Source organism: Phasianus colchicus, chromosome 12, assembly GCF_987193195.1.
Source record: "Phasianus colchicus chromosome 12, bPhaCol1.hap1.1, whole genome shotgun sequence".
In the NCBI taxonomy this organism is placed as follows: Eukaryota; Metazoa; Chordata; class Aves; order Galliformes; family Phasianidae; genus Phasianus; species Phasianus colchicus.
In genome coordinates, this window is record NC_143447.1 from 9074206 (window position 1) to 9097753 (window position 23548).

General features: G+C 41.7%; 2 protein-coding genes across 11 annotated transcripts in view; both read left to right on the forward strand.

Moving 5' to 3' along the window:
• The window catches only part of ATOSA (atos homolog A), a 45040-nt gene extending 33551 nt beyond the window's left edge, over positions 1–11489 (forward strand). For 7 of the 10 annotated variants that reach the window (XM_031616548.2, XM_090148859.1, XM_031616547.2 and 4 more), the window contains 3 exons: positions 1942–2010; positions 4275–4474; positions 8508–11489. In XM_031616548.2, the coding sequence (XP_031472408.2) occupies positions 1942–2010; positions 4275–4474; positions 8508–8661 (423 nt within the window). In that variant the 3' untranslated portion in view covers positions 8662–11489. The other 3 variants (XR_016470357.1, XR_016470358.1, XM_090148860.1) reach the window with 3 other exon arrangements.
• A 346-nt stretch (positions 11490–11835) lies between these two features.
• On the forward strand, positions 11836–22996 carry ARPP19 (cAMP regulated phosphoprotein 19). Its single transcript, XM_031616553.2, has 3 exons — positions 11836–12075; positions 16298–16420; positions 19715–22996. The coding sequence occupies exons 1-3, from the start codon at positions 12031–12033 to the stop codon at positions 19883–19885; spliced, it is 339 nt and encodes a 112-aa protein (XP_031472413.1). The 5' UTR covers positions 11836–12030; the 3' UTR covers positions 19886–22996.
• Positions 22997–23548: the final 552 nt, after the last annotated feature.

Here is a 23548-nt window from a genome sequence, read left to right on the forward strand (position 1 = left end):
CCAGAGCTATTCAGAGTTTCTCAGCTGATCAGGTACTTCTGTGGTAGTAGACACAGTATCCTCAGGGAGGATATTTTAGCCCTCATCCTTTGGCATTTCAAAGCCCTGCAGTTTTTACATAAGGACAGAGCCGGCTTCAGATATTGGGGAATTAAATTCTCATAGGTGGAGATGGAAACCAAGGGCTAGGTGAGTAGAGAGTTCAGGCACTGGGGCTCTGGAGCGGTCATTTCCAGCTGCTTATGATCAAAGTCTCTTCCTCCCATCCTTTCTCTTTTCTTAACTAATGCATTTTCTCCCATTGCTGTGTCCAACATCCAGCTGCTCTGGTCATGAAATATTACTGGAGTGATTGATCTCCACCATCTCTTTTTATCCAACTTTCTTAAAATAGGCAGTGAGGCAATAGCTGGACTAATAGGATACATTTTGTTTTCCAAACAAGCTGCTGTCCTGGGGAACTAAATGCTTTGCCAGTAAGTAGCTTGGATGGTAGGCCAAGGTACAGTTGTGGATGGAGAGTTTAGACTTGTTGCTGGAGTTGTTTAGCCCTTCATTTTTAGGCAGTTGCTGTCTGAGCTAGTGTTAAGCACGTCACTCTCATGAGCTGCTTGATTTGTTGGTGTTTACACCAGCACTGCAGTACTAATTCTGTTCTGCATTCTACGATGACAGCACAGGTTTGAATGCCTAAAAATTGCTACCTTGTAAAAAGCAAAAGTCTGATTCGATAGTTAAAAGCATCCAGCTGACAGCTAGATTCGTCTTGAATGCCTGTTAAGTAACCTGGGTGTTACCTGGGAGACAGATCTCATTTTGAGAGGTTTTACTGTGTGTATGTGCATTTAAAATACAGTAAATAGTTTATTTAAACATGTAAGCAGAGTTTAATATCTGATTATCTCAATATGTAGACTTCAAATTTGTTGCAGGTACCATATTTTTGATATTCTGCTTCAAATTGATTCAGAAAATGAAGTTAAATGGCTTTGCAAGTTAAGTTTGCATAATACAGTTTAAGCTTGTATGTACCTTTCTTAACTACAGAAAAGTAGTATCAATTTTCTTGCTTTCATCTTTTTAGATTATTTCACCTAATCCTCCAGGAGATGAAAGGATTCTGATGTTCCTCAAATGGTTAAAGTAGCATTGCTTATTTCACTAGCAGGGTTTCATTGTTTAAGGCTTTCCCACATGTTGTAAATATGCAATTATGGCTGAGTCTCACAGGATTAAGACAGCATTTGTATCGTGCCTCCATCATCAGAAACATTGTTTCTGTTTGTATAGCTAGTTTCTTTGCTCTGCTTTTCCTGTTGTTTTTTTTGTTGTTGTTGGATGTTTTGTTTTTGATGTGTCTGTATCAGTGCAGTACACCAGTTGTGCACAGAAGCATAATGGAGCTCATGCTGAAATGCAGAGCCTTAAGGGTGAGCTCAGCAGTGCTGGAGCAGATTGGTTTTCCTTCATGGGTGCTAGTGGGATGTTCATGCTCTGTAGATCCCTGTTGGTACTGAAGCAGATGATATCATTGCTAGAGTTTTGCATTAGAATGGGAGGTTAAGTGCATCTGCTGTCTTTGAAAAGTAAGAATTAATTATTTGGGGATGGAAGTACTATTGGTGCAATTGCAGACCATACAGAAATGGACAGGCAATTCTTTTGTTTTTAACTTAAGGCTTTCTTTCTAGAATGTCTTTTTATTTCTCTGTAGCTCCCTGACTGCTGAACATGTGGAACCTTGAAAGCTGTTTCAAGAGCAGAATGTACTCCTTATCTCACAGCTTTTAATGATCTGCCAAAGCTGTTGATTTTAACTTCATCTTAAATATTGTGTTATATTCTTTAATTTTTTTTCTAAAAATTAGCAGCAACTAAATGAATAGAGCACTATGATTCGTATTGCATCCTGCTAACTGTTTCTTTATTTTTTTTTTCTAGGGTGTAATTACTTTAGAGTCCCTTGGTAAAAGGGGTTACCGGGTACCGCCTTCAGGAACGATACAAGTGGTACGTATGCAGCACAGAATGGAATCATAGAATCATTTGAGTTGGAAGGAACCCTTAAAGGTCATCTAGTCCAACTCCCCTGCACTGAACACAAGCACCTACAGCTGATCAGATGCTCAGAGCCTGGTCAGCCTGACCTTGAGTGTATCCAGGGATGAGGTACCCACCACCTCTCTGGGCAACCTGTGCCAGTGCTTCATTGCCCTTACTGTATAAAAAAAAAAAACAAACAACAACAACAAAAAAAAAACCCAAAAAACATCTTCCTTATATCCCATATAAATCTCCCCTCCTTTAGTTTGAAACCGTTTCCCCTTGTCCTATAACAGCAGACCCCGCTAAAGAGTCTATCCCCTTCTTTCTTATAGCCCCCCTTTAGATATTGAAAGGCTGCTATCAGGTCACCTCGGAGCCTTCTCTTCTCCAGGCTGAACAGCCCCAGCTCCCTGAGCTTGTCCTCACAGGGGAGGTGTTCCTTCCCTTGGATCATTTTTGTGGCCCTCCTTTGGATGCGCTCTAACAGGTCCACATCTCTCCTGTACTGAGGACTCCACATCTGGACGCAGTACTCCAGGTGAGGTCTCACCAGCGCAGAGCAGAGGGGCAGGATCACCTCCCTTGACCTGCTGGACACAATTCTTTTGATGCAGCCCAGGTTACAGTTGGCTTTCTGGGCTGCAAAGGTACATTGCTGGCTCATGTCCAGCTTGCCATCTGCCAGTAGCCCGAGGTCCTTTTTGACAGGGCTCCATCCTGGCAGTCCCCCAGCTTTGTATTGATAGCGGGGATTGCCAAGACCCACGTGCAAGACCTTGTGCTTGGATTTTTTTGATTCTCCTGAGGTTCTCCTGGGCCCTCTGCTCAAGCCTATCTAAGCCTCTCTGAATGGCATCCCATCCCTCAGTTGCATCGACTGCACCACAGAGATTGGTGTCATCCACAAACTGGCTGAGGGCACGCTCAATCCTGATGTCAGTGTCATTGATGAAATTGTTAAAGAGCACTGAGCCCTGAGGGATCAGTGACCACTTGTCACTGATCTCCATCTGGACGTTCAGCCATTGACCACCACTCTCTGGGTACCATCTTGTAACTGGTTCCTCATCAATCAGTTGACTCATCAAATTCCTATCCTTCCAATTTGGAGAGAATGTTGTTATGGAGGACCATATCAAAGGCCTTACTGAAGTCCAGCTAGATGATATCAGTGGTTCTTCCCTTGTCCGCTGATGCTGTTACACCACTGTAAAAAGCAACAAGGTTGGTCAGGCAAGACCTGCCTTTGGAGAAACAATGTGGTTGTCCCATATCACCTCCCTCTCTTCCATGTGCCTTAGCATAGCTTCCAGGAGGATCTGCTCTGTGATCCTACCTGGTACAGAGGTGAGGCCAACAGGTTGGTGGTTTCCTGGGTCATCTTTTCTACCCTTCTTAAAAGTGGGTGCAACATTGCAGATGCGAGTGCTTTAAAAGCATTGATACCAAGAAATTAATGCAGAGGGAATTAGGTTATTTACTAGAGAAGAGCATAAAGGTAGCAGTGGAGAAGTGATTTTTCTCTAGAAACTTGTAAAATTGTGATTATTTAAAGTATAAATCTGCCTGTAATTTACGGGACGAAGGAGACTGAACATCTGAACATATCCAGTGCTATGAAAAGGCTTCAGATTAGTTACTGAAGGTTCAGGATAGCTGGTAACAATTCATTATTTCTTCAGTTAAGTAATTTACAAGTCCAAATTTTGAAATCTTTTGAAAAGAGACACCCAGTTAAATATTCAGTCTTACATACATTTTGCAACACTTTTAAAGTACATACTTTCCCTAGTAAAATCAGAAAGTAAATCACAGCCATTGCTTAGAGCCAACATCTGCTTCTTTCTTTTAAGAACCCACGCTGGGGTGACATATTGCTAATTCTAGGTGTCAAAGTGGAGCCCACTTCTGCTGGATGCATAGTCTCAAAAATAGTGGAGACAAAAACCTGACTAGAAAAATAAAAATAGAGAAGCAGATTAGAAGAAGAATAGTAGTCATGTGCTACAGTTTCAGATCAGAAAATGATTACTGTATTTAAAAAACAAGAATTTCTGGAAGCTGAAGTGTTGAAGTATACAGAAAAACCACACATTTTGGCATAAATATTTCTGTCTTATACAGGAACGAAGTGCACAGAGGATGGTGACTATTTTCACAAGTGATTTTTTTTCCCCCCTGGTTTTTCATCTCTAAAGAGTATTGTACTGAACCATCTGTCTTTTCAGACCTTATTTAACCCTAACAAAACTGTGGTGAAGATGTTTGTGGTGATCTATGACTTAAGAGAGATGCCAGCTAATCATCAGACATTCCTACGGCAAAGAACTTTCTCTGTTCCTGTGAGACGAGAAATCAAGCGGACTGTCAATAAAGAAAACAGCCAACAGACTGAAGAAAGGCTGCTACGCTACCTCATCCATCTGAGGTGAGCTGCTGGGAGCTCACAAGAAAAGGTTTAAAGGAGAAATCCAAGTACCTGCCAAAACACTCACTGCCTTTGCCAGCAGCCTGTCTGCCTGCAGGCTTATTTAAAAAAAAAAAAAAAGAATGCTGTTGATTTGGTATTTCAAACAGACAATAGGGGGTGAAAAGCTAATAAATAGTTTGGATTCTGCTTGGGAGGAACAAAGATGAAATATAAAGTTCTTTCCTGACATTTTTATGTCCTGTCAAGCTTAGTAGTTTTCTCCCCAGAAGGGATCGAGTTCTGGCTGGATCACAGGACCTTCTCTGAGGTTACAAGGAGTAGTGCACGTGCCATAACACAGCAGGAGCCAGACCAAGGGTCAGCTTGGAGAGGAGAAGGTGGTTATGTGCACACAGGCCTGTCAGGAACAGGTTCTGACATGAAGAGCATTTGGAATCACGACTAAATGTGTAGTTTTTAGTGGCAGAAATCTAACAACTTGTTTTATGAATGAGTGCCACTGAGACACCTTTCACTTCATGCAATATTCACCACATCTTCCTTACAGGAAGTACAAAGCACTGCCTGAAACCAGGTGTGATGTGACTGTTCTTGGGGTGTTCTGAAGGCTGCAATTGGAAACAAAGGAGAAGTGATGGCTGTGCTTTGTCCTTCATCAGTTTGCAGACTTTTGCCTGTGTTACTGCATTGAACACCATACACAGGCCCAGTGATTACAATGCAGCTCTTTAAAACCTGGTGGCTGCTGATGTTTTAAAGCTAGCAGGCTGGACAGTCGGATCTCTTAGTTTAACTTGTAGAATTACTTGGGAAATTTTCACTACTCAGTGGCAGTAGCAGGATTGAAAGCACAGTTGTCTCTAACAGTGATTCCAGATCAACGTTTCCTGTTAAATGAAAGTCAACAGGCAGAAAAGATGTGTGTTGACATTGAACTGTGTTTTCATCCTGAATTTTAGTCTGGAGTGAAATTTGTCCTTTCGGGCCACAGTAGCTTATTGTGCCTTACTTAACTACCTTTTAATTTCTGCTTTCATGTAGGTGGTAGGTTTGTTTTAGACAGACCCAAAGCAAGTCTGCTTTCTTCTTTGTAGTCTCTTACAGCCAGTACGTCTGCAGTCTTCTGCTGAGACAGACATGTAGTAATTCTGCTGCTTTTAGTTCTGAAATACCTGTATGATTTAGTCCAGCTGTCAGCATCCTGATGGGGGTTTTTAATGTATAATGTAAAACACGTAATTGCAAATGCAACCATTTCAGGCTGGAAAAACAAACCGTATGAGTATATTATCATTCGTATACGTTACTTTTAAATCCGTAATAGGATTAGAAAATGATTAAAAGCAGCCAAGTTTCCTCAAACCCATCCTGCTGAAAATTTGCGTATAAAACTAAAAAAACCTAAATTATAAAGATTTTCTTAATACTCAGGCTTCTTTAAAGCTGTCTTTCAGGTTTAGTTGCAGTACTTTCTGAAAACATGCTTCTTAAGTTTACATGTTGAAGTTTTGCTCAGAGAAAACCAACCAACCTAGTGAAGTCCCATTTGAGATTGGTCAGCGTGCCATTAGGCTGCATTTGTGCAGCTGCAGTCCTGACATAATATTCAGTGAGCAAAGGATTCTTATACAGCCGTCAAGGGTTGATACAATTTTAGAAGTCTCTTGAAGATGCTTTGGAAATAAAAACAACAGAAAAGTTATGTTGCATGCCAAACAAAGACTTCTGTGTTGTAATCAAGTCTGTGTGAGCACAGAAGTGAGAGCCCAGCTGTGCCATGATGGCAACAGTCAGCTGGTTTCTGGGCTGTACTCTGGCACCCCCTGGAAGGGGCAGTTAAACAGAAGTTAAACAGAGAACCTGCCCACAGCTCCATGCTTTTCAGGTTTTTAAGGCTTGGTCAACTGTTGTAGCTACTGACATGCTATTTCTCTTAATTGTACAGAGCATAATGGCTGTTGCTTAGTGGCAGATGGGGCTCGTTTCTTTCATTAGCTGGGTGTTACTGAGGACTGGTGAGGGTACTCTTAAACCAGTGCTTCAATACAGCAGTTCCTCAGGGTGCTGAGAAATTTCTTTTTTTAATGTTTTCCTGATATGGCCAAAGATGTGGCTGGTGGAAGCTGAAGGTATCTGCTGTTCCTGAGTTAATGGTTTCTTTTTGATCTTTCTGATCTCTCAGCATTTTTTCTGAGCAGTAAATGTGTTATTTTCTATTCTTTGTTTACAGCTTTACTTAAAGATTTTATAGGTTGTGCTGTATTGTCTTTTCCTCTTGCAAAAAGAAACATCTTCCTATGTCCATTTTCACGGCTATTCTGCTGTATCCTGTTCCTGTGGCTGACTGTTCTTTGTGAATTCTGATGGCCTGTTGATACCCAAAGGTTTTTGTGCTTATTTGTCATTTCTCCAGTCACGTCCATCACTTAGCTTCTTTTCCTCTGCCAGACTTCCTAGCTCATCTGTTATTTGTGTTTTTAAGCTTTCCTATATTTGTACATTGGTGCTGTTCCTAGGACACCATCTGTCTGAAATGTCTGCTGTGTTTTTCTTGATTCCCTTACACAAAACCACTGGAACTGCCACAGCTCCAGGGCCACTGCACTGCCACCCGCAGGGCTGTGTGTGATTGTCTCCTGTGAATTCCCACGCACTTGCACATGTGAAAACCTGAGCTGCACATCTCAGTTACTGTGATAGGTACTTCTCAAAAAATAGAGGCAGTGGAAGCATAAATCAGAAGAATCTCCTAAACTTAATTACCATCTCCCACTCATCCTCCTCCAATCTTCGTGAAATGTCACGCTCAGAAAAGCCCAGTTGCAGGGGAGCCATATTTACTGAGCAGAGGGGATCTGACAGGGTTCTTACTGCTTGAAAATAACAAGATGATTAAAAAACAGACCTTGATAATTTCCTGATGGATCCATGTATAAAATGAGGCATAGTTTACAATAAAGCTTTGATAACTAGACCTATCTATTCCATATGAGCTAATGTAGTTCATCATACTTGTGCTTCAGAAAATCTTTCAGAAAAGTTTTTTATTTAAAAATGCATTATGTGCTACGTGCTGACTTTTTGCAGTGTTCACTTGGCTCCTCATCTCTTTTACTCTCTTCCTTCATTTGCTGTCCTTCAGAATCTCCTTTAAGAATAGAAACTTCTCTTCTTTGCCTGCCAGATAAAGGGCTTCCATACTGACAACACCAAGCAACTAAATGATGGATGGGAGCACTTTGGGGCCAGTAGGAGCATTCTGTTAGACCCCACTACATTTAATGCAGCGTATCTGGAAGAGCAGATTTTTTTTTCTGTCTGGCTGTGTCGATGGCTATGGTTCTGCCTCTCTGCTGAGCGAAACTGTGGCAAAGAATGCAATGATTCTGCAGCTCCTCTGGGTCTGCTGTTGTCTTTCTCACTCCTCAGAATTTCAATCTGATTGTCTGCATTTATGATAGAGATGCTACTCTTGCTTTAGTATGGTCTGTAAGTAAATGCTTATTAAAAATCCGTGCAAATTGTAGTAAATGTGATGATGCAGAGTAGTTTTATGCAAGCATTTCTCTGTGTTCTTTCTTTTCTGTTCCTAATTCCTACCACAGTAGCTGTTCTCTGTGACTGTGGCATACTGATAGTAATGTTAACTTCAGCTGCCATAAGAAATATTCTTTGATCTTCTGCTTTTCTTGGGTGAGGAAAGGAAAATAAGGAGTTCTTAAGCCAGATGAAGACTATGGAGTGCAGTTCTCTAAAATGCAAATTGTGTCTTACCTATAGCTGTTAAATTTTAGGACAAATGATACTGGCACATTTCTGGCAGGTTTGGATAGAGAAAATAGATAGGAAATGTTATTCTTTCTTTATTTTAACCTGCTGCTTGCTTAAGAGCTCATTTTGTATTCAAGTGGGTTTTTTTGGCCTTAACTTCTTAAAGGTCCGCATATGATTCAATAGTATTTAAAGTTGATCTTTTTCTGATTGTTACGCATGTATGTCATACATAATGTGTATGTTCATATCTTTTCAGGTTCCAGAGTTCTAAATCTGGAAAGATCTACCTCCACCGAGACGTTAGGCTCCTGTTCTCTCGGAAGTCCATGGAAGTTGATAGCGGCGCTGCATACGAACTCAAATCTTACACTGAATCTCCCACAAATCCTCAGTTTTCCCCAAGATGTTAGCAAAAAGTGGCAAACTGAAGTATTCGTTTTACTGTTGATTACTCCGTGCAAGAGAAAATTGGTAAAGCTGTATAAAATTAAATCTGTAAAGGAATGAGGATAACGCTCGAGAGAGAAGGTTCTTGTGTGATCCCGGACCAGTTTTGTAACAGGTTTCTGGAATGAGCTTTGTGTATTCCATGTAGACTGGAAGCGTACTTCTAATCTTTTTGTACTGTTTAAAACCACTTCATTGGATGTGTTGCAATAGCAATTTCCTAAGTTAGCTTAGTGTTTACACTTTTTATTTTATTTTTCAGTTATTTAATATTTAATGTTTCATTTAATACTCAAGTGATGTTTGTCTTTAGTGTTCTAATGTAGCATAAATCCTATGTAAAATCATACTATGTATTTTTGGCATTAATATTGAATCTGAAATATATACAGATGTCTTTAATCTGTGTGATGTTTTAAGTGATATTCATTTAAGTTATTGAAAATGGGGACAACGGCTGAATTTCCATAACATTTCATACTATGCAAGCATTCAGCTTTCTTTTTTCTCTTTAATGGTACCCTTCTTTCTTTTTCCTCTCATACAGATTTAATAACACTTGCAACCATGGTGTGGAATGTTTGTTTACTTACCCTTGCATTCACATCTTTGATTCAATTCATGTTTAGCTCCCTCCATTCCTTTCTTTCCACAACAGCCACTTTGACTTTGCTGTCTGTTGGTGTTTCATATAATTCCCACCTTTCACACTTAATTTCTCAGATTGTACTGAAGGATGTACTGTGCAAACAAATTAGCATTTATATCTTAAATATATGCAAAAGCTATGGAACATGTACTTTGTTTTATTTTTAGATAAGGAGGATCTTCATGTAATCCTAAATATTTTTAATAGGTCAATTCCATGTAGGCCACTAGGTGGCTATATAAAGTTTTACTAGAGATGCTATGTTGGGCATATAAATGCTTTCCAATACATGTATTCCTAAAACAAATCACAATCAGATAAACAGTTTATGCTAAGTGTTAAACTGTGTAACTGAGAGAAATAAAGCTAGAAGCATTTGATTATATTTGAAGTATATATTTAATAATGTAAATGAAGCTTTATAATGCTTGCCAAAGATCTCGGAGTTTCTCTGCTGTCTTACCTTGGATAATGTTTTTCCTTACATCGCTGTGCTTTTTCATAGTGTCAGTAATGTGAAAGGTGACCTTTCACATCTGGGAGTGTAACATCCTTATCTGACAAAGACTGGAGAACGAATGAATGTGTGCATTGTATATTCAGTGCTGCTCTTAGATGAGGTGAGAAGTCAGAGCACCACCAAATCTCCAGGAAGCCTGCCAGGGACAGTAAGGGAGACCAGACTTTCCAGATGATACTTATCAACTTTCTTGTGTATTCAAATGACTGTTGCTACAGAAGGGCAAAACCCAAATATTACTGAGCTTGTTTCCAGCTGAAGCAGTATTTTTCCCCATTACAGTGGGTTTTCAAAGATTAGCATTTGTTTTAATGAAACTTGGGAGAAATTGTACAAGGAAATTGCTTGCAGTTTCTAGTCATTTGTGTGTCCTGTAGAGCTGAAAAAGGTTTCTTGGTAGCAGAAGAATCAAATACAACTGCAGTTGTACTGCATGTGTAGCTGGGGCCTAATGTAGTGTAATGGGAATGCATCCTAGTTTCTCTGTATCAAGTGTTCAGTCACAAGCAAACAGCATGTATCCTAGAAGTATACTTGTCTATGTCATGGTGCACATCTGCTTGTGTACCTGATGGAAAAAGGGGTCAGGAAAAGGACACTTTTCATTAAAAGTCATAATTCACCTTTAGTGGATTAACCTTGTATTTTGCACTGACAATATGCAATGATTTTGTGTCTGTATCTTTATATGACTTGTTCAATCCATCATTTTCTCTCTTCAGAGTAATTTATTTATTTGTCTTGAACAGCAGTGAAGTGTGGGTTTTTTGGAGATATGGTCACTACAAGTCATATCCATGTAATGACTTTGTATTAAAGAGTCAAACTGCACTGAGTCCCTGTACAGGTGCCATTCAAAATGAAAGTGGCCTCAGGTTATCCATGTACAACTTGAAGGAATTTTCCATTCACAGTTGAGTTGCACAACTCATTAGAGACACACATGGATAAATGCTGAATATTTGCAAAATGTGATCTCTGTTCCATGTGACTTACTCTGCCTCTGTCTAGAAATGAGACTAGACTAATGCTGAGAGGCCATTTGCTTTTTCTGTTTGCTTTTCAATAGGTTCAGCCTTATGAAATTATTTTTTACAAATGTTTCCAAGTGGCTTGAGGGCCTCTAGTGATGAAAGTCACAGACAGTCCTGTCTAGTGCTGAACTTTACTTACGGAGAAAGCTTTTTCTAAAGTCCAACTTGAGCTTGCTAATGAAGTCAGGTACTACTTGTCCTGTTCGCAATAAGCAAAGAAAAGAGTTTACTTTCCATATACTCTTCCTCAATTTTACTTTCTATGTTTGGAACAACTGCAGACTGCTCAGCCAGCCTTGCATTTTCTACCTCTCATCATTCTGGCTCCTTGTTTCCTCCCTTTGGGCTGAATCTCTCTTGAAATGCCTCAAGCTGGACAAGCAGGGCCTCTCTGTGCCCGTTAGTGTGGAAGGATGGGTAGGTACGTCTCACGGATGAAACTTCTCTTCATACATGCCACTATAATACTTGCTTTTTCAGTATCAGGGGGTATCAACTTGTTTTCATCTTGCCTCACTGCACAGCCTCTGTCGTGCCCGGCTCTCACTCCTGTTTGAACTCAGAGAAACGGGCCGGCTGTCGGTCACCTGCGACCCTGTGCATTCCTTATGTGCTCCTATATAGTGCAAAGCACTTGTGCCGTTCCTGAGGTTTTTCATTCACGGACATCTTTGCGCCGGATGCTTTACGTTTATTCTCTTAAAGCACAATTTCAAGGAACCACTGGGCTCTGCGCCGCGGTTTCCTTGAGCGCTGGGCACGGCGGGGTAACGTCACACCCACAACCCGCGAGGACGCCCGGAAGCGCCTGACCGCGGCCCGCGCTGCTCCCACAGAACACCGAACGAGCGCGGCTCCGAGCAGAACCCCGCAGCGCTTCCGGTAGCCCGGCGAGGCCCGGAAGTCGGCGTGACGTAACGGAGGGCGGGGCCAACACCGGAAGTTGCCCCCGAGAGGCGTTGGGCGCGTGGCTCCGCGCAACGGGAGGCTGAGCGCGGAGGAAGTGTGGTCCCGCCGGCGCGCCGTCCTGCGAGCCGCCGCCATCTTGTGCGGAGGCGGAGGAGCGCTGTGCTGCGCTGCGCTGCGCGGAGGAGCGGCGCCCCGCCCGCCGTGCTGCTGCCGCGGCGCCATGTCTGCTGAGAGCCCCGAGCCCGCCTCGGCCGAGGAGCAGAAGGTGGGTGGTGGCGGCCCGCCAGGGGGGAACGGGCCCGCACGGGGCGCTTCCCTGCCTCCATCCGCGCCTCGCCGAGGCGGAGCGGAGGCGCCGGGGAGCGGCTGAGAGGGCAGCGCCGGGAGCCCGGGGGGAGGGGGCCCGAGCCTGGGAGCGGGCGGGCGGGCGGGCGGGCGGGCGGTCCGTCCCCGCTGCTCTCTCTCGGCGCCCGCGGCGGAGCGGCACCACCGCGCCGGGCCCCGCGCTGCGCGCCGGGCGGCACGAGGCGCTCCCGCCCGCGCTGGAGGGCCTCGGCCCGCGGGGAGCCCCGGCCCGGCGCTGCGCGGCCCCTCCATAACCCCGCTCCCGGCCCGGCGCGTGGCCCTCGGCGGCGGAGCTTCGCAGACAATGGCCGCCCGCAGCCCGCGCTGCCAGGGCTTCCAGAGAGCGGCGGCCGCGACTGTAGATGCTCTCAGCTGTGCTTCGCCCTTGCGGCGCCGGCGGCGGCTCCCGGAGTCGTCCGTGCCGTCTGGGCAGCGCTGAGCGCCGGCTGCCGGCCCCGCGGCCGCTGCTGGCGGAGAAGTTACGAAACGCGGCGTGCCGCTGTGAGGGGCTCCGGAGGGAAAACGGCCGTCCGTCCCGGCAGTCTGAAGTTCTTGTTTAATAATTCGCTCTCGATGCGCGTTAGCCACGCAGGGAGGGAAGGTTCGAGAGTTGGGGTGGAACGGGGCCCGGTTCCCTCAGCGCGGTGCTCGCCGCACTGGCGGGAGAGGCTCCGAGCGACGGCCGGGCTGTGCGGCACTGCTGGAGCAGCGCTGTAACAGGAGCGCGCTGACATGCGGCAGCGTTCATTGTGCTGCCTTCTAGCGTGTTCTGGGGATGTCAGCGGGCCGGCGCTGATGCTGCCGACAAAGTTTGGGGCTGAAGTCCTGAAATGCGGTGCTGGAGTGCTGCTCTGAAACGCTGCTGTCTGCCGGGCACATAACATCCTGTGCTGACCTTCTCGTTTAGTTGTAGTCAGGGCAGCCGCTCAAGACAAATGAAAGCCAATAAAACTTCATTGCAGCGTTCACCTTCAGCATTTGTCTGGCTAAGCAAAATGTCGGATTGGTGCAGTGAATGCTCAGCTCCATAGTACCTGTCCGACCAACCCGTTCTGCTGTACCTATTGAAGATGAATCCCCAAAGGAACATTGGAGCAGCAGGTTGAGACTTTCCTTACAAACTCGCCTGCTGCAGGGGGCTCACACATATGCTCAGTGAAGGGTGATGTCAACTGAAAACTTTCCATGAGAGCAGTGCTTCCTGTTCTCTGTGTGAAAACTTGGGATAGTGGCGGGAGGAAGTTCGGCAACAAAGAAACCTTCAGACGGCGGTGAACATGTGCTTGTTAATTGATGCTGTTTTTGCCATACAAGTCCATGTTTTTCAGGAAGGTGTTAGCAATGATACCTCTTGTTTCCAGACTGGTTTTTCCCGTAACTGTACAGTTACACTGCTGTCATGTTTTTCTCATTTTCTACTTTATATTTTTGTCTGATGTCTTTAACTAAAGAGGATGAGCTTTATTTATAATACGGATTGACAAGGCTTCTTTTTAGTAGTGTGGTTCAGCTGTCCAGCAGAGAGCAAACCTCTTGTTTTTCATAAAGATTAAATGCAGAAGCCATCTTTAACTGTGTTAGATAACTACTGGCTGTGCTGGTAGCTCATTTTAATGAAGTGAGCAGACCTCATTAGCTGTGCAGAAATTCCTATACAGAACTAAAATTACAACTTGTGTGGTTGTCACTAGGAAGAAGTGCGTGGTACATCTTGATTTTTCTCCATCAGTTGTCAGTCATTTGGTTGCTGCTTCTATAATAACTCAAGGGAAAACACTGCTAATGTACCATTGGTCTTGTGGGTTTGGGTTAACGCCTTTGTGTCACAATGATGCATCTTCAAGAGAGCTCAGTGCCACGTAGTCCACAGAAGATAGATGAAGATAGAAGCAGGCAGTGATCTTCCACTGAAAGCTACCCCGGATCTCCTCAATCAATGGTATAAAGGCCTTCTGAGCTGCAGCTGAACGCATCCAGTGCCTTTCTGAATTCATCTACGTTCTTGGTGTCTCCTGCATCCTTTGGTGAGGAGTTCTGGAGCTTGACTACACATTGTTCGAAGAACTGTTCTAGATATTTTTGACCCTGCTGTCAGGTGGTTGTGTCTGACATCCCAGTCTTTGTATTGCCCTTTGTCGTGCTGTATAGTTTTAGGGGGTCTTAGCTATTCTTGGTCACAAAGAGAAAGTGACTGCAGTCTGTATCCTTTTTAACTGCATTGATACACAATGCGGTATTTGAAGTTTTGGTTGCCTGCTGTGTGATGATTTGTCAACCCTGCAAGTCTGCGTAAATGCCTCCTTTAATGTGCTGTGAACACATATTTGTGTGAGCTCTTTATTGTTGACCCTCTGTTCTTAAAAATATCTCCTTTGGTTGGTATTGGCAAAACATGCCCCTTCGAATGCCGTGCGTGTTGGCTCAACAGCAAGTACCCGGTGATTCAGCATCAGATGTTGGAGTGTTTATTTGTAAGGACAGCTTTTGAGAAGGTCCAGAGTCAGGGTTGGCATGTTAGAAAAAAACAAGAACAGCGGATGAAGAATGCTTGTCATACACATGGAAACTGCACTTCCCTAGTGTGATATTGTGTGGTGAGAGACAGTGTATATAGCTCTGCGTTGTGTCAGGGAAGGTGCTTATTTATTTATCTGCACCTTGCATTGTAGTGCCTGACTGTTTTTGTCCAACTAAAAAGCATCGGTTCCAGTCCTTGTGGAAGTTTCTCTCTAGCTGCTGTAGGGATTTCTGTCCTTTCTTGATATTACTGTTAATTCAGATTCCCTCTGTGTTATGAGATGCTGTCTCTGAGAGGGTCTTGGTGTAATGGAGCAACTAGATAGGACGTTGTATTTAAGTCTGTTATAAACGTTGCTTGCAAGGTTTCTTACAGGGAGGATGCTGTTAGAGAGCTGGGAGAAGTTGTTAGTCAGGGCAAGCTCATGGGTTGGCTCCCAGCTGCCTTCCTGTCCTTGTGCAGCTGCTTGGTGATCCTGAGGGGGACATTGACCCAAATAAGAACAGTCTGACGAGAAGGGAAAAGAATTGGTACATGGTTATTTTTCCCATGACTTCATTCCTCAACTCACGTTGGATACGTGCGGTCGTGCTGACTGATGCAATGCAAAGCATGCAAAGTGGATGGAAGGGGGTCTGAAGGGGCTGCCTGACAGCTCAAAGTGAATGTGAAGCCTTAGTCACAGATGAATGTGAGGTCCTCCTGGTTTCAGCGGCAGTTCTTTCCATTCTAAAAATCTTTCTGTGACTTCAGATGATAATTGCTGTTCAAAAAGTACAGCAGTCAGCACTATCAATATACATTTTTCCTGAACTTGCCATGGTTTGCATGCAAAAAACAATTGTGGCTGAATACTGGAAGGCACTGTAACCATTATTTTGAACGGAAGATATTTTTGAAATGACAGAGTACAAAGAATTGTGCTTCTCACATTCAATTACTGCATGAACCAGAGCAAAGAACTGTGAAGTAGAGGTCAATGATGAAAGGCTGATGTACCAACTACAATTTTTCCACATGATTGTATTCACATCATCTCTCTGAACATCTGTATTTTACAGTGTTCTCATAGATATGCGTATTCTATGCAGAAATGTCTTTATTTACCTATCTCTCTAATGACAGTATTGGCCTCCCATAGAAGACCAACGTAGAGAAAGACAGTTATGTTTATTATTAATATGGTAGCAGAAATATTTTTGAGCTATTTTAATGCTATTTCACAATGGATATCAATGTCTTACAGTTGCAGCAGAGTTGTAAAAATTAGATTGTTGTGAGAGTAATATGTTGAAACTCATGATGAGGCAGGTAATTGAGAATTCTCATGGTTCTTACCCATCTTTCACATTTGTTCCTGATAGAACCTTTGCTTTGACAAAATAATAATAAAAAAAAAACCAACAAACAACACAAACGTATATGTTTTTTTTGTTTGTTTTTTCTTCAAAACTGAATAACAGTTTGCTTTTAGTAACAGCTGATTGCTTATGAAAGGGAGATGTGTTGAAGAGATTCCAATACATATCCAGAAATCTGTGCGTTGGTAAATTATCTGCAGAAGCATTCTACATAAATAATTCATCGTAATATTTCTTTAAAAGTCTTCCTAATTTTGTTTCAGGAAATGGAGGATAAGGTGATCAGCCCAGAAAAAGCTGAAGAAGCAAAATTGAAAGCAAGATACCCTCATCTGGGCCAGAAGCCAGGAGGCTCAGACTTCTTGAGGAAGAGGCTTCAAAAAGGAGTGAGTTCTTTATTGTCCGCGGGTACAGATGAGAAATGCCAAAATTATGCTATCTGTGATTCTCTGCATGAGTAGAAGCACTGTGAATTTATCTGTGAAAGCTCAGGGGAAGGTTTTCACAGAACAAATGCCAAACTGAGAGGATAGTTGCATACAACACCAATGGCTCAGCTGCCGTTTTAAGAAAAACTTAGCTTAGAAGCTGGCTCACTATGGCAGTGGTGGGCTTCCACAAAGAAAATGCAGTAAACGTTGTGAGATAGAATCTCATCCTGGTTTTGTGCCGACCTCGTGTTACCATTCCTGCATTTTCAAGATGTACAGCCACTGTTAGTATTCATGTTTTTAGCATGTGACAGCTTGGAGTTCGCAGCCACCAGCTGACATCCGTGGCTTGAGAACGGTGGTGTAATTCTGAACATACACACAGGCAAAAAGTTAGAATAAAAGAAGGAGGAGTGAATTTGGGTTTCAATTTTGCTCCACATTTGACCAGTGTCTCTTATGTTCTTAGTTATTCAACTGTGTTTCTTTTCTCATTTAATTATTCATGAAGTGATGATATAATCCTTTTCAGGCATGTTAAAATTCTGTTCTTAGAATAATCCTGGTCTGTTGTTATTTCTGAAGGTGCTTTCATTGCTGTTGTGCTGTTATTTACTCTCATCTAGGCCTCTGAGTGCACGCAATGATTCCAAGTATAAATCCTTCACAGACCAGCTGTTGGAGTACAGTGCTGATGTAATTCTGTGTTATCTGGTAACATCTCCGGGGAGTGGTTACTGTTGGCAGGTTTCTGGGATGAGCTTTCTCTCACGAAGTAGTGCATGTGCAGTGTGGGTAATGGCTGCTGGGGGTGGGCAGGTGGGAGATGTGGTGATGACTTCTGTGGTCAAAGACAACCCAAATGAGGTCAAGTGGGTTCAGTGCCTGTGTAGACACTCCAGAGGCAAGGTAAGTGTGTGTTGTACTGATTGTTCAGGGAGACAGACCAGTATCCAATCCAGAAGGATTGGGCACAAAGGAATTCTGATGACTGCTGGCACTCAGTGCAAATGTGATATTAAAAAAAAAAAACACAAGATAATTATGCAAGATCTAATCTTGATTGTGGCACTACTTCATGCAAAGCTTGTTACAGGCTATAGTTCTAAATGGGAGCGTTGGGAGGCCAGTGGGCGTTTTAATGGCCTCAGCATTTGGGATTCTGCTGGTATGATGAAAGATGGCGTGAAGGTGTGGGTTCTCATTTTTAATCTGCCTTTTTCAGTTCTCCATTTGGGATGTGTTGTTAATACCTTTCTTCTATGTTTTATTTTTTGTTATTTTGTTTAGCATGCTCTGTGTCTTAAATGAGGAAACCTTTACTTAGTGTAGGGCTCCTAGTGTACTACCTGGATTGCTGAAGTTAGGAGTAGAGTGAGTGTGTTGTCAGATAGCTTTTGTGTCACAAAGATACCTGGATATATGTAGAATCAGTTTGAAAGGGAGGACGTAATACAGGCCATCTGTGAAAAGCCAGAGCAAATCAGGGGAGAACACAAGAGTACTACAAAGAGAGAAATGGGCTGATATTTGAATTTCTGAAAGATGGAAAGGTATCTTTTCCTGTAGGTATTCTTCTAAACGTGTATAGCTAACCGTAGCCCAGATTCTTCTTTCATTTGGCAACTAGGACATGCTGTCCATTGCTTTTGCTGTCCAGAAATGTTCTACATTGTGTGCATATGCCATTATTAGCAAACTTTTTCCAGAATAATATTAAGAATGGATGCCATGCTCCTATAGAGGTATTCTATTTGGAACTGTCTATTACACAGACAAATTGAACAGTTAACACATCTGAAGATTGAGCAACTCTGTTATTACCTAGTTCCTGTTTAAAAGGTTTTTTTGTTGATTTCTTCAGTCTTGAAGAACAAAATATGAAAGTCTGTTTCCAAATCAGGTTACGTTATAACTAAACCCTAGTCTGCAGATGTACCATGGTGTTCTAGCACAGTAAAAACAGACAACAACAACAAAATTGATTATATTGTCAAAAGGGCTGAATTATGGGACGACAGACTGGTAAAATACGGGGTTCAGGAGCACTGGTTGCATGGAAGAAAAATTCAGTGACTTTGAGGTTCTAGCAGGCTCTAAAAGGGAACACTTAAAGCCACCTTCAGGGGGCCTTGCTTTGAAAACAAACCGTGCCTCCTTATCTTTGGTAAAGACTTTTCAAGTTGGGTGTTGAAATAATTTCCGTTCAGCAACTGCTGCTGGACGTCTTGCAGCTGGTGTGTGCTAATACAAAAATGAAGAGTGTAATTGCAGTGCTGCCTGGAAGTGCAGGTCATGATGGCTTTTGTTCAGCTGACTTTGAGGAATGAGTCTGTGTGAAGCTAAATGGGGAGTGTTCTGTCTGAGGTGATTATCCATTGTAAGCAACAGTTGCTAGAGTAAATCTCTGTCCCAAATCTGGTTTTTGGCCTCAATTGACAATCTGTGCAAATCATAGTTATAAGAACATTAATAGGAGACCGGATAGTAAGATTAGACAAAATACAGTCATTTCCACAAACACTGAGCAGTTAAAGACTTGATGGGGGCCTTGGATGAAATTCCATGTCCCATCTTAGTGCAGTGCAGGTAACAAAGAATATTAAAGATAATGCTATTAACAATTAGCTTAAGTACTGAGGCATGCTGTTTTGCAAATTCAAATACTTCTGTTCTGGAGAAACCTGAAGCCAAGGATAAGAATTTCCTTCACACAATGCTTTTTAGCAGGATTGCATGGAAGATCTGGCTTAACTAAATAATTGGTTTGGGAACTTCAGGGATTATAGTCTCGCTGTTCTAATGTATGCAGAAAAAAAAGGTTTTCTTGTTAGCATGCAGTTTCATGGTGCTTTGATCTTCTGGTATGATAAAGCAGAGACTGTTCTCCAGCTTTCCTTCATATATTGTTTGGTTATTCTGTCTAGCAGAACTTGTTCACTGCAGTGTAATTTACGAACCCCCAGGTTTCATTTGCAGTAGAGCAAAGCCCTGTGAGAAATAGGATTAGAATAGTGTTCACATGTGTGTATGGTTAAGGCCCTACATATGTCACTAAACTTGCACCATAATTGATGTTTAGAGTTGTGTTCTTAAGTCTTGATTTTTTTGGATTGATGTAGAGCTACCTTGCTAAATGAGATTGTTTTGTAACTATTAAGTTTTAACGAATCTATATAACCACAGAGTTCAGTTTATGCATCTGATAACGTTTCAGGCTTTTAATCATGTATGTATTTTGTCTTCTAGCAAAAGTACTTTGATTCTGGTGATTACAACATGGCTAAAGCAAAGATGAAGAATAAGCAACTGCCTACTGCTGCTCCTGACAAGACAGAAGTCACTGGTGACCATATTCCTACTCCACAGGATCTCCCACAGCGGAAACCATCTCTTGTTGCTAGCAAGCTGGCTGGCTGACGAGAACAGCTGAACTGCATGATAATTCTCATTCCTGTTATTTTTCCTTAATAGTTATTTCTCACCCTCACATCCCCTTTTTCTTTCTTACACTAAGTCGTGAGACTGACAGCTTTGCAGGTAGCGGTAGCATGTGCTGCTATTGTAAGGGAGTACTGTTTAGAGTAAAACGTGTAGTATTTGGACTAGTTAAGAACAATGCACTGATTAAAAAAAAAAAAAAAAAAAGGACAAGTTTGGTTAAAGCAATGTATTCTACTTGAAAATGTACATATTGCCCATTTCCTAGTGTAGGACTGGTTCCAGCAAGTGACATCGCAAGTTTTACAACTTTAATGTTTCTGCTTTTGTTATTTCACCTTAATTACAGCATATTTGTATTTAATATAACCTCCAGTTGTGTTGGGTTTTTCTTCTGTGTTTGGGTTTGTTGTCTAAAATAGAGGTTTAGACCACAAGTTGCTAGATGGTAAAGCATGTATAAAAACAAACACAGGGCTCTGATTGAATTTTGTTTCTGCTCTTGAACTTGAACGGCCTTAAACCTGTTTCAGCTTTAACAATAGAGTTTTTACTTGGGCAATATTTGCCCATTCTGGTGTAACTCTTGTGAATCTAGTGCTTATTGACAACTGCCTGTTGAAGCTGGTATTCTTTTCAGCTCCGTAGCTTAGGACACACTTTTGTTGAAGATGTGAATGAAGTGTGCATGTGCATAGACTGTTGAATTCACTCTTGTGCCATTTTTGTAAATACAATAGTTTTGCACAACCTTTTGCAAATGTCTATTAATTTTACATTTTAAAAAGCAGATAATGTGCCAATCAAAGCACAAGTGATTCTGTACCTTTCCAAGTCTTGGCCTGAAACTAAGAGCCCAGACTCTTGCTATGAAAGTAAAAATGACAGACCTGAAATTTGTGAAACACTTCTACTTACACTTGACTCAGCCTTATGCTTTTGCAATTGTACACTTTGGCAACAATGTCCAGCATTCAAATACAAATCTGAAAATTATATTTAAAGGCAGGTGCCCTTTCTGTTCAGCAGCTCTTTAAGCTTTTAAAGGTGAAATGCTCAGTAGGGTGACATGGAAGGCAGTTAGAGATATTTCCTTGTGGCAAATTCCAAATCTAGGCTTGCTGAGATTTGATATGCAATTGTCTTTGGGCTATTTTAGACTTCTGGAAGTGAAAGGCTATAACTCTTGTTTGTTTGTTTGTTTTCTTGAACTCCTGAAGTAGTAGCAATAGTAAACTAACTTTTTTTCTTTCTGTAATGCAGCAGCCCCTCATTGGCTTTGGGAAATAAAAAGAACTGGAACATATTTATATAGTGACCTATTGAGAAATTATCAATTTTTCATTTTTAGAAGATAGAAACAAACATAGATTGTTTGTATGATACAGATGGTGAGTACTAGATTGCCAGAGTACACAGTTGATGTTAGATAGCCTGATGCAGAGTATGATTTGTTCAGTGAAATTGGGTATATTAAAGCGTAGTGATCTGTAATGTAATTGATTCTAATAAAGGCAATCATAGCCAGGTGTTCTTTGGGAGTGTAAGAAACCCTTTAAAAATATTGGTGTAAAATAATAGAATTAAAAGAAACAGTTCTGTTAAACAATCCAATAAAAACAAAGTACCCATGCAGGTATTGTAAGGGAAACCACTCTTGAAGATGCGTGTTTTCAGAAGGATGCACTTTGTGTTGATATATTCAGAAAGGTCTTGCAGGATAAATGACTGCTAGTCAGGAAGAGGACTCCCTATTTTCTGCAATGCTTTCTAATGGTAAATATAAGAAAATGATCAAGATGAGATGAATAATCTTAATTTGGTCTTGCTTTGATTAGAATATGAGTAAAGTATAGCAGTATCTATATAATGTACACTCTTCAGTTTAGAGGAGTCATTCCAGAGAATTTTTGAAATTATTAACTTGATTCTTATCAAGTCTTTGTGGCCCTTTGCTTGTGATTAGAGAAAGCACTTTTATTCCTTACCTTCTACTGGCATTGTAAAGAATTTGTGATTTTTCACAGAACAGGTTGAAGAAATGGGCTGATTGGGTTTAAGCAAGAAGTTAGGCTGGAAGATTAACAAGCAAACTGGATATATTGAAACAGAGTGCTTTCTGTAGATGTTTATCCTAATGTGAAAATCCCTCTTTATTGTTTTATGTACGAACGAAAATCGAAACTGAATGATAGGACTGGGCCTGAAATACTCTTGAACAAGTGAAGGTGACTTGCTTTGTATTGTCTGGTTCCATTACTCTGTAGCTCACATAAGGTGAGCTTTCTTGATGCTTGGGAAGGTTTAAAAAAACAGCCATTTAAATTTAAACATTCCTCTCACTTAGCTACAGATCAGCTTGTCCTGCTGGTTGGATAACACAAACTCTTTTCGCTGCTCACTCAATGACTTGCAGTTCTCAAGGTTACTACAAATTCAGCTAGAAATAGATTATTTGAAGTACTGTAATACTAACAAGTTTGATGACTGGTTAATGAGCCTTTCCATCTGACTGACCTCAAACAGCAGGCACGGCTGTTTTGGTTCTAAACACCATTTAAAACTTAGGAAGTCCAATAATCATGTAACAGTAAAGCAAATGTGACTGCAGATTGATGCTTACTTTCAGCTTACTCCAACAAGATAACTCAGCTATCCAAATGTATGTACATAATGTATTATATGAGTTTTACCATTTGATAATGACCTTTTTCAAAGAAAACCTGCCCACGCTGTAGACTGGCAGTCCCTTTCATATTTTGCCTTTAAATATAGACAGTGTTTCGTTATTAGACTAGTACTCATCTAGGCTTATCATAGCAGATAGCACCAACATTTTATTCGAGATAGTTAAAAGTGAATTAATTCCAACCTCACGGATACACCCCCAAATTTGTAGCACCAAAGGCTTCCCTCTCATTGTTCTTTACGTAGTAGGACAGTGTTTGTATAAAAGCCACAGGAGTACATTTTGTTGGACATAACTACACCCAGTCAAGATGTTAAGGTGATAAAAATGTCAACTGTTCTTTACAAACTTACACATTGTATAGTATACAGAATAAATTGATCTACTTAGTTTTTATTGCAGTGTGGAGATTTGTCTCGTCTTTACTGTGGTTTCCTAAATGATCCTGCATACTTCCCTGTTCTCTATGGAAAGTTTCTAAACCCTTAATCTTGCTACTCTGTACCATGAAAAATATGACTGGGTTTTGGTTTCCTAGTATGTTAGACTACAGAATTACTTTAATGTAATCACATTTATATATATTTCAGTGCTTATTTTTCTAATAAGGCAATTAAAGCTTATTGTTTGAAAACTCCGTAACAGGTGATTGTTTTGGTCCCTTATACTGATTGAAGGGGATTTCTGGGAGCTAAGCTGGCATTTGGAGGTTTGCATCACTGTAGACTGCATTAACCTGAACCCGGCAGTTTCCAAGAAATCAAGATACTGGGCAAAATCCAACTACTTTTAAAGTCGCGTACGGTGACTTAGGTACTGGTCCTTGTGCAATTTCAAGATCCATGTGGTGTATCTACGCAATTAGCACGGTAACCAAATCATATTAACGCCTTCTGTACCCTGCATCTCTAACAACCAGAGGTGTCCAATGTGAGTAGCAACATCCAGATGCT

Coding starts and splice junctions, on each gene's coding strand:
- ARPP19 (XM_031616553.2), top strand. CDS start 12,031: ATGTCTGCTGAGAGCCCCGAGCCCGCCTCGGCCGAGGAGCAGAAG. Junction 12,076..16,297: donor CCTCGGCCGAGGAGCAGAAG/GTGGGTGGTGGC, acceptor ATTTTGTTTCAG/GAAATGGAGGATAAGGTGAT. Junction 16,421..19,714: donor GGAAGAGGCTTCAAAAAGGA/GTGAGTTCTTTA, acceptor TTTGTCTTCTAG/CAAAAGTACTTTGATTCTGG.